This window comes from Melozone crissalis, unplaced genomic scaffold, assembly GCF_028551555.1.
Source record: "Melozone crissalis strain CALT ecotype California unplaced genomic scaffold, PUWL_Pcris_2 ptg000345l_1, whole genome shotgun sequence".
NCBI classification, from domain to species: domain Eukaryota; kingdom Metazoa; phylum Chordata; class Aves; order Passeriformes; family Passerellidae; genus Melozone; species Melozone crissalis.
In genome coordinates, this window is record NW_026536092.1 from 87,941 (window position 1) to 98,591 (window position 10,651).

Genomic DNA, 10,651 nt, shown 5'->3' on the forward strand with positions numbered 1-10,651 from the left:
CGGGACCAGCCGGGGACCCCCATGGGGACCCCCCTGAGGCGGGGAGGGGCTGGGGGGTTTCGGGGTACCGGGGGTGGGAACCCCCCGAGGGCTCAGTGAGGGGAGAGCGGGAATGTGGGGGGGGCTGAGGAGGTTTGGGGTCCCCTTGGAGGGTCCTGAGAGGTTTTTGGGGGGTCCTGGGGGGATTTTGGGGTCCCTCTGGAGAGTACTGGAGAGGTTTTGGGGTCCCTTTGGAGAGTACTGGAGAGGTTTTGGGGTTCCTTTAGAAGGTGCTGGAAGGGTTTGGGGGTCCCCTTGGAGGGTCCTGGGGGAATTTTGGGGATCCTGAAGGGATTTTGGGGTCCCTTTGAAACATCCTGGGGCGTTTTGGGGTCCCCTTGGAGGGTACTGGCGGGGTTTTGGGGGGTCCTGACAGAGTTTTGGGGTCCTTTTAACGGGTCCTGGGGGGGTTTTGGGGTTTCCTTGGATGGTCCTGAGGGGGTTTTAGGGGTCCTGAGTGAATTTTGGGTCCTCTTGGAGGGTCCTGAGGGGGTTTAGGGGTGCTGGGGCCATTTTGGGGTCCTTTTGGGTGGTCCTGTGGGAGTTTTGGGGTCCTTTTGAGGGGTCCTGGGGGGATTTTGGGGTCCTCCTGGAGAGTCCTGAGGGGATTTTTGGGTCCCTTTAGAGGGTGCTGGGTGGGTTTGGGCGGTCCTGAGGTGGTTTTGGGGTCTCTTGGAGGGTCCTGAGAAGTTTTGGGGGGTCCTGGGGGTATTTTGGGGTCCCCTTGGAGGGTAATGGGGAGGTTTGGGGAGGTCCTGACGAGATTTTGGGATCTTTTGGACAGTTCTGGGGTGTTTTGGGGTCCCTTTGGAGAGTCCTGGGGATGCTTTTGGAATCCTTTAGGAGGTCCTGGAGAATTTGGGGTCCCCTTGAAGGGTCCTTGGGAGGTTTTGGGGGGTCCTGAGGGGATTTTGGGGTCCCTTTGAAGGGTCCTGGGAGGTTTTGGGGGTCCTGGGGGGATTTTGGGGTCCCTTTGGAGGGTCCTGGGGTGGTTTTGGGGGTCCTTTTGGGGTCCCTTTTAGGGCATCCTGAGTGGATTTGGGGATTCCTGGGGGTGATTTTCGGGTTCCTGGGTGAATTTTAGGCTCCTGGGTGAATTTTATGGTCACCCCCAAATGTTGGGGTGCCCCAATTCCCTCCCCTGCAGGCTCTGCTCCGGCCCCACAGCCCCCATTTGGGATTACGTCATCCGCCACGTCCGGAACCAGCGGTGAGGGGGGACCCCAACATTGGGGAGGGTGAAAAACCTCAAAAATTGAAAGGGGACCCCAAAATTTAAGCGGAAGGAGGGGGAGATGCTTTCCGGGCCTACAGCTCCCATCATCCCCCGCGCCCCACTGAGTTCCATTATAGCCAAGCCTACAGCTCCCATCATCCCCCGCGCCCCATTGAGTTCCATTATAGCCGGCCTACAGCTCCCATCACGCCCCGCGCTGCCCAGAGAGCATCATTGCAGGCCCCACCCCCCCGAACGACAGCTCCCATCATGCCCCGCGGCGCTTTTCCCGCTCTTTTTCCCGGTTCTCCCCTCACCGAATTTTGGGGTGTCCCCACAGGAACGTGAAGAAGATCCGAGGAAATTTGCGCTTGTATCCGAAATTTTGGAGGATCCTCAAAAATTTGGGGGTTCCTGGAATAGAAAATTCTGGAAACCCCAAAATTTGGGGTGGGGGTGCCCAAATTTGGGGGTTCAACCTTGAATTGGAGATTTTTGGGGAGTCCCCAAATTGTTCCTTAACTCGAGGTTCAGGTACGGGCACCTGCAGGAGCTGGCGGTGAGCGGAACCCCAAAACCTGAGGGGGAATTGGGGTCAGATTTGGGGTGGGGAACCCAAAATTTGGGGGGGGCTCCCTCTGATTTGGGGACATTTTGGGGAAATTTTGGGATTTTTGGGGAATTTTCAGGAATTTTAAGGGATTTTTTTGGATTTTGGGGGATTTTTTGGGATTTTTGGAGGGGATTTGAGGGAATTTTGGAGGGTCCAGGGGAGTTTTGGAGCTTGAAATGGGATTTTTTTTGTGGGCAAAATGCAAAATTTTTGGAGATTTTTTTTGGGTTTTGTGGGAATTTTGGGAGGGATTTGGGGGGTTTGGGGCATATAAAAGTGATATTTCAGGGGATTTTTTGGGGAATTTTGAGGATTTCTTGAGGGATTTTTTGGATTTTTCAGGGTTTTTGGGGAATTTTGGAAAAGACTTTGGGGAGTTGTTGGGATTTTTTGACAATCTCAGGGATAACTGGGTGAATTTTGGGGGGAATTCAGGTGGATTTGGGGTCCATTTTTAGCCTCATTTTTGTGGGATTTTGGGAAGTTTGGGGAGAATTTTGGGTGATTTTTGGGGAGAATTTGGGGTTTTTTTTTGGGATTTTTAGGGGAATTTTGTGGATTTTTTGGGGGATTTTTTTTGGGAATTTTTGGGGATTTTTGGATATTTGGGAATTTTCAGGGTTTTTGGGAATTTCGAAAAAGATTTTGGGATTTTTTGACAATCTCAGGGCTACTTGAGGGAATTTTGGGGTGAATTTGGGAGGATTTAGGATCAATTTTGAGCCTCATTTTTGTGGCATTTTGGGGTTTTTGGGAGTTTTTGGGGGAATTTTGTGGATTTTTTTGGGGAATTTTGGTGGAATTTTTGGGGGAATTTTAAGGATTTTTTTGAGGGGCAATTTTGGGGATTTTTTGGAGGATTTGGGACCATTTTAACCCTCATCTTTGTGGAATTTTGAGGTCCTTTGGTGGAGTTTTCCCGTTTGTTTGGGAGTTTTGGGTATCATGAGGATGCTGGGCACAATCTCAGGGATTTTGAGGTGAATTTTGGGGTGAATTTGGGTGGATTTGGGTCCATTTTGAGCCTCATTTATTTTTAAATTTGGGGATTTTTGGGGGGATTTTTTCGGGGGCAATTTTTTGGAGATTTTTTCAGGGAGTTTTTGGGGGGGAAATTTGAGATTTTTTAGGGGAATTTTGGGGATTATTTTGGGAGGGAATTTGGGTGAATTTGGGCGGAGTTGGGGTCGATTTTGAGCCTCATTTTGGTATTTTTTTTGTGGGATTTCCCCAAACTTTGGAGTTTTGGGTATCATGAGAACCATGGGCCCAATCTCAGGGATATTGGGGTGAATTTGGGTGCATTTGGGCTGAATTTGGGTGGATTTGGGTCCATTTTGAGCCTCGTTATTATAAAATCTTGGGGTTTTTGGCGGAATTTTTGGGGGGAATTTGGGAATTTTTTTGGAGCCTCGTTTTTTTAAATTTGTGGGGATTTTTTGGGAGGAGTTTTGGGGGGGGAATTTTGGAGAGTTTTTGGGATTTTTTTCAGGGAATTTTGGGGTCAATTTTGAGCCTCGTTTTTGTGGAATTTAGTGGTTTTTTGTGGGATTTTCTCAATATTTTGAGAGTTTTGGGTATCGTGAGAACCCTGGGCACACTCTCAGGTACATTTGGGTGAATTTTGGCTGAATTCTGGCGCTTTTGGGCCGTTTTGGCGTAGGCCGCTCCGGCTCCGCCGGGCCAGCAGGGGGCGCTGCGCGCAGCGATGGAGCGGCTCCGGAAAGAGGTGCGGGACCTGGGGGGCGCCATTGCGGACGCACAGGAAACGGCGCAGCGCCTCGGTGAGTCCAGCCGAAAACGCGGCCCCCGCACAAAGGTTCCTACCCTCAAAACCTCCATTTCGGGGGCTCCCCACCCCCAAATTTTGGGGTCCGCGCCATTTTTGGGGTCTCATAATGCCCCTAAGTCCCAATTTTGGGGTCCTCACCACAAATTTGGGATTCTTGCCCACTCAAAACCCCAATTTTGCGGTCCCTGACCCGCCCCTAACCCCAAGTTTGGGGTCCCTGATGCGCCCAAACCCCAATTTTGGGGTCCCTGAACACCCCAGACACAAATTTGGGGGTCCCCACCCCGAAATTTTTGGATTCCCCCAATTTTTATGGTCCCAGAACCTCTGAACCCCAAATTTGGGGTCCCTGAACACCCCAGCCCCAAATTTGGGGTCCCTCTCCCCAATTTTAGGGTCCCAGCACCCCCAAAACCCCAACTTTGTGGTCCCATGTCCTCCTGGACCCCAATTTCGTGGTCCCTGAGCCACTAAAGCCCCAGTTTGGCATCTTCACCCCAAATTTTGGGGTCCCCTTTCCCAGTTTTGGAGTCCCTGGACCCCCCCCCCAAGCCCAATTTTTGGGTCCTTTCTGTATTTTTGGGGTCTCTACCCCCAAAATGTTGGGGTCCCCCTGATTTCTAGTGTCCCAGAACTCCCATAATCCCGATTTTGGGGTTCCTGACCCCCCCCAAACCCCAGTTTTCAAGTCCCCATCCCCAATTTTGGGGTCCCAGAAACCCCCAAACCCCAATTTTTCTCCAAGCCCTAAATTTCGGGTCCCCTTCCCCCTTTTTGAGCTCCCAGGACCACCAAAACCCCAAATTTGGAGTCCCTGAACCCCCAAAACCCAAATTTTGGGGTCCCTTCCCCATTTTTAGGGTCTCTGATTGAGGCCAAAACCCAATTTTTGGGTTCCATATCCTCCTAGACCCCAATTTGGGATCCCCTTCCTCAATTTTGGGGTCCCTGATCCCCTAAATCCCAATTTTGGGGATCCCCTTCCCTAATTTTAGGGTCCCAGACCCCCCAAACTCCAATTTTGGGGTCCCTCCCTCCAAATTTTGGGGTCCCTTCCCCATTTTTGGGGTTCCAGACCTCTCCCTAAACCCCAAATTTGGGGTCCCTGAACCCCCCAAACACCAATTTTGGGGTCCCCATCCCCATTTTTAGGATCTCTGAGCCCCCCTAAACCCAGATTTGAGATTCTCACCCCAAATTTTGAGTTCCTCCCCCAGTTTTGGGCTCCCCTCCCTCAATTTAGGGGTCCCAGACTCCCCAAACCCCAAATTTGGGGGTTCTCACCCCAACCTTTGGGGTCCCCCTTTCCCCCCCAGACGGCTCGCTGGAGGAGGCACAGAGCCGGCGGTGGGTGGAGCTTCAGCGAGGGGCGGAGCTTCGGCTGCTGGGGCGGAGCCGGGCCTGGCTGGGCTGTGGGACAGCCACGAGGGGGCGGTGAGGGCAATCCATAAAAGGTAAAGGGGCGGGGCCTGAAGGGCAGGGTTGAAGGGGCGGGGCCTTGCAGTGTTTCCTTATATGGGCAATGGGGGAATTTGGGGGATTTTAGATTCTTTAGTCCCTGACTGAATTTTGGGGCCGTTCAGGGGATTTTGGGTGATTTTTGAGGGGATTTTGGGGGATTGTCTGGAACTTGGCAGGATTTTTAAAGGTTTTTAAGAGATTTTTTGTGTGTCTCGGGGATTGTGAGGAGATTTTGGGGCATTTTGAGGAGAATTTGGGGTCCCTGAAGCGTTTTTTGTCGATTTTGGGTTCCTGAGGGAATTTTGAGACAATTTGAAGGATTTTGAGGGGATTTTGTGTTCCTAATGGGATTTTGGGAAATTTTGAAGGGTTTTGAGGAGGTTTTGTGGTCCATGAGGGGATTTTTGAAGACTTTTGTGGTTCCTGAGGGGATTTTGGGGTCCCTGGTGGGAATTTTCAGATTTTGGAGGATTATGAGGAAATTTTGATCAGATTTTTGGGTCTCTGAGGTGATTTTGGGGGATTGTGAGGCAATTTTTGCTTTCTGGGGAAAATATGTGGGGTTCCTGAGTGGATTTGGGGTTTCTGAGGGGATTTTTTTGGAATTTGGGTGAGATTTTGGGGTCCCTGAGGGATTTTGGGGGGACTTGAGGGATTTTGGGGGATTTTGTGTTCCTAAGGGGATCTGGGGGGATTTTGAAGAAATTTTGAGGGGTTTTGGTTGATTTTGAGGAGACTTTGGGGTTCTTGATGGGATTTTTGGAGTTCCTGAGTGGATTATGGGTAAATTTGGGGGATTTTGGGCATTTTGAGGACATTTTGGGTATTTTTAAAAGACTTTTGGGTCCCCTCAGGCCGGGCCAGTCCCGGGAGGAGCTGTCGGCCATCTTGGCCGCAGGGGCGGAGCCAAAAGTGCTGGTGAGTGAGCGGGGCCTGACATGGTGGGCGGGGGCCTGGAGACCATTCAGGGACCCCAAAATCAGCCCAGGACCCCCAAAATTCCCCCAAAATCAGCCCGGGACCCCCCAAAAATCCCCAAATTCCCCCAACCCCTCCCCCTCTGCAGGTGTCAATCAAGGCCCTCAGCAAGGCCAGGGAGGCGGAGCTCCAGAGGCCACGCCCACACAGGTAAGCCACACCCCTTCCTCCATAACCCCTAATTAACCCCTCAATTAATCAATTAATTAATGAACACCAGAGCTGCCAATCACCCCGGGAAGGCTCAGGGGGCTCCAGATTGGTCGGAACAGGCTGAGGTGGGCGTGGCTGGCTTGGGGAGGGGGCGTTGCTCTGCTCAGGCCACGCCCTCTGCTCTGACCCATGGTGCCCCTACAGGCTGTACTGATTGGCCAAGGCCCAGAGGCGGTGCTTTGGGCGCTGGAGGTCCTGGCCAATCAGAGCACAAGGTGGGTGGGGCCTGAAGGAGTGGGTGGGGCTTAAAGGGGAGGGAGTGGCCAAAAGAATGGCAGGGTCTTAAAGGGGTGGCTGTGGCTTAAAGAGATGGCTGGGGCTTAAAGTGTAGGTGTGCCTAAGAGGGTGGGTAGGGCTTTAATATGTGAGGGGGGCTCAAAAGGTGGGTGTGGCTTAAAGGGATGGGTGGGGCTTAAAAGGGTGGGTGGGGCTCAAAGGGTTAGCTGGATTTAATGGTGTGTGGGGCTTAAATGAGTGGGTAGGGCTTCAATGATTGGGTGGGGCTTAAATATGTGGGTGGGGCCGAAATTGTGAGTGGAGCTTAATGGATGGAGTGGGTTTAAAAGGGGTGGGTGTGGCATACGTGGGTGGAGCTTAAAGGGTGGGTGGGGCTTAAAGGGATGGGTGGGTGGGGCCAAAAGCATGGGTGGGGTTGAATAGGTGGGTGTGGCTTAAGGGAATAGGTGTGGCTTTAAGGAGTGGGTGAGGCTTAAAAGAACGGGTGGAGCTTAGGGTGGTGGGTGGGGCTTAAAGGAATGGGTGGGTCCTAAAGAGGTGGGTGGGGTCTTTAATAGGTGGGTGGGGCTTTAGGGGATGGGTGTGGCTTTATGAGAATAGGTGTGGCTTAATGGGGTTGGTGTGGCTTAAAGATGTGGGTGGGGCTTTAAGGGGTGGGTGGGGCCAAAATGGGTGGGTGGGTTTAAGGGGACAGGATGGGGCTTAAATGGTGGGTGGGGCTTAAAGGGATTAGGTGCATTAAATGTTGGGTCGTGCTTAAACAGAGGGTTGTGGCTTAAATGGGTAGGTGTGGCTTAAAGGGATGGGTCGGGCATAAACATAGGTGGGTGGGGCTTACAGACATGGGTGGACCTTAAAGGAGCGGGCAGGGATTAAATTAATTGGTGGGGCTTAAATGAGTGGGTGGGGCTTAAAGGAATAGGCTGGGCTTAAATGGAGTGTGTGGGGCTGAAGAGGTGGGTGTGGCCAAACTGACTGGGTAGGGCTTAAATGGGTGGGGCTTAGAGAGGTGCGTTGGGCTTAAAGGGGTGGGTGGGGCTTAATGCAGTGGGTGGATTTTAAAGAGGTGGGTGGAGCTTTAAAAGGTGGGTTGGACTTAATTGCATGGGTGTGGCCTAAAGATGCGGGCGTGGTTTTAAGATGTGGGTTCGGGCTTGAAGGGATTGGGTGGGTTAAATGTTGGATGGGGCCTAAACAGAGGGGTGTGGCTTCAATGGGTGGGTGAGGCTTAAAAGGTGGGTGGAGCTTAAAGAGAGGGGTGGGGCTTAAAGGGTGGGTGGGAATTAGAGATAGGTGGGGCTTAAAGGAGTGGGTGGGGCTTTAAAAGGTGGGTGGGGCATAAAGGAAGGGTGGGGCATAAAAGGGGAGGATGGAGCTTAAGGGCATGTGTAGAGCTTAAAGATGTGGGTGGAGGGTAAGTGGATGGGTGGGGCTTAAAGGGATTAGGTGGGCTAAATGTTGGGTGGGGATTAGAGGGGTGTGACCTAAATGGGTGGGTGGGTCTTAAAGGGATGGGTGGGGCTTAAAAGGGTGGGCAGGGCTTGATGGGTGGGTGGGGCTTAATTGGGAGGTGGGGATTAAAGGGGTGGGTGGACCTTTAGGATTTAGGTGGGGCTTACAGGGGTGGGTGGGACTTAAAAAGGGTGGGCAGGGTTTAAGGGGAGGGTATGGTTTCAACTGTATGGGTGTGGCTTAAAGATGTGGGCGGGGCTTAAAGGGGTGGGTGGAGCTTAAAGAAGGGTGGGGCTTAAAGGGTGGGTGGCAATTAGTGGTGGGTGGGGATTAAAGGATTGGGGGGGTCTTCAAATGTTGTGTGGGGCTTTAATAAGTGGGTGGGGCCTAAAGGAAGGGAGGGGCTTAAATAGGGTGTGTGAAGCTTAAGGGGATGAGCGGAGCTGAAAGGGGTGGGTGGAGCTTAAGTGGGTGGGGCTTTAAAATGTGGGTGGGTCTTGAAGGGATTGGGTGGGCTAAATGTTGGGTGAAGCTTAAACAGAGGAATGTGGCCTAAGTGGGTGTGTGTGGCCTAAAGGGGTGGGTGTGGCCTAAAGGGGTGGGTGGGGCTTTATAGGATGGGTGGAGCTTAAAAGGGTGGGTGAGGCTTAAAGGGATGGGTGGGGGTTAAAGGGGCAGGCAGGCCTTAAACAGGGGGTAGGTGGGGCTTAAACAGTTGGTGGGGCTTAAAGGGATGGGCAGGGCTTAAGGGGGTGGGTGTGGCCTAAAGGGCTGTGTTGGGCGGAAAGGGATTCGGTAGGGCTAAAATGGGTGGGGCTTAAAAGGGTGAGTGGGGCTTAAAGGGATCAGTGTGGCCGAAATGGGTGGGTGTAGCCAAAAGCAATGGGTGGGGCTTAAAGGGGTGGATGGAGATTAATGGAGTGGGTGTGGCCAAACGAATGGGTGGGGCTTAAAGGAGTGGGTGTGGCCAAAAGGAATGGGTGTGGCCTAAGTGAATGGGTGGGGCTTAATGGGGTGGGAGGGAATTTTGGGGGCTTTTAGGACATTTTGGGGTCCCTGAGGGGATTTCTGATGCCATTGGGGGCGTGGCCTCACACCTGTCAATCACAGAGATCTCCTGGCTGGCCCCACCCCCTCAGCCAAGGCCCCGCTTTCCCTGAAGAGCCTCCTGCAGGTGAGGGGGGAGGGGAACGGGGTTGGGGTCAAAATTGGGGATTTTGGGGCTTCTTGGGGTCAAAATTTCAGATTTTGGGCGTTTTTGGGGGGTCATAATTTCAGATGGGGGATTTGGGGCTTTTTGGGGTCAAGATTTTGAATTTGGGGGATTTTGGGGGGGATTTGGGGATTTCTCGGGTCAGATATTTGCATTTTGGGGAATTTTTTGGGGACTTGAGGGATTTTGGGAATTTTTAGGGTTGGGATTTGGGATTTTTGGGGGGATTTGGCAATTTTGGGGTCAGGATTTTGGGTTTTGGGGTGAATTTGGGGTTTTTGGGGTCCCTGAATTCATTTTTTGTGTCCCTGAGGTGTTTTTGGGGTGGATTTGGGATTTTTGGGGTGAATTTTGAGGTATTGGGGGGGTTTGGGGCAGATTTTGGGATTTTTGGGCTCCCCGAGTCCATTTTTGGGGCACCTTAGCTGGTTTTTAGGTAATTTGGGGTTTTTGGGGTGGTTTTGGGGTTTTGGGGTTTCTGAGTCAATTTTCAGGATCCCTGGGTCGTTTTAGGGGTGGACTTGGGGCTTTTGGGGGTTTCTGAGCTCATTTTTGGGGTGGATTTTTGGGATTTTGGGGTCCTCAGGCCATTTTGGGGTCCCTGATGTGCTTTTGGGGTCCCCAGGAGTGCTGGGGGGCCATGGGGGAGGTGTGGGGGGCGCTGCCCCCCCTCCTGTCCCACCTGTCCCACCTGAGGGGGCAGCTGGGACGCACCTGGAGCAGTGGACGGGCAACAATGAAGTCATCAGGTAACACCAAAATGTCCTGAATTATCCCTAAAATACCTCAATTATCCTAAAACATTCTAAATTAACCTCAAATGTCCCAAAATCCCTGAAATCCGGCCCAAAATAGCCCAAAAATCCCAAATGCTCCCAAAAATCCCCTGGGACACACCTGGAGTGGGGGATGGGCAACTATGGAGTAACCAGGTGAGACCAAAATCCCCTGAAATATCCTAAAATATCCTAAAATATCCCAAATCCATCCTAAAATACTTCAAATTATCCCAAATGTCTGAAATCCAGCCCAAATGTACCAAAAAATTCCCAAATCCACCCCAAACTCCCTGAAATTGGTCCTAAAATACCAAAATTATCCCAAATATGTCCTAATGTACCCAAAATTCCCAGTTTTTATTGCCTTTTCCCCAAAATCCCCATTTTTCACCTCAAAATCTCCATTTTTCTTCTCCTGTTTTCCGAATTTTATCCCCCAAAATCCCCATTTCTATTCCCATTTTTCCCTCCAAATTCCCATTTTTATTCCCATTTTTCTACCTATTTTCCTCTCAAAATCCCCCTTTCCCCCCCCCATTTTTCCCCATTTTTTCCCCATTTTCTCAATTTCCCCATTTCTCACCCCAGATTTCCCTGCACTCTCCCCCCCCAAGGCTGTTCCTGCTCTGGGTGGGGCTCTCGGCCTTCTGGGGCTCCA

The 10,651-nt window shown here is 51.8% G+C and overlaps 1 protein-coding gene across 1 annotated transcript; it reads left to right on the top strand.

The window, feature by feature from the left end:
- Nucleotides 1-3,576: 3,576 nt before the first annotated feature.
- On the top strand, nucleotides 3,577-9,963 carry LOC128949959 (uncharacterized; the record flags this gene model as incomplete). Its single annotated transcript, XM_054294852.1, has 8 exons — nucleotides 3,577-3,652; nucleotides 4,977-5,094; nucleotides 5,976-6,039; nucleotides 6,188-6,249; nucleotides 6,320-6,377; nucleotides 6,457-6,527; nucleotides 9,112-9,175; nucleotides 9,840-9,963. Coding segments are annotated over exons 1-8 (637 nt in total), but the record flags the coding sequence as incomplete, so codon positions are not given.
- Nucleotides 9,964-10,651: the final 688 nt, after the last annotated feature.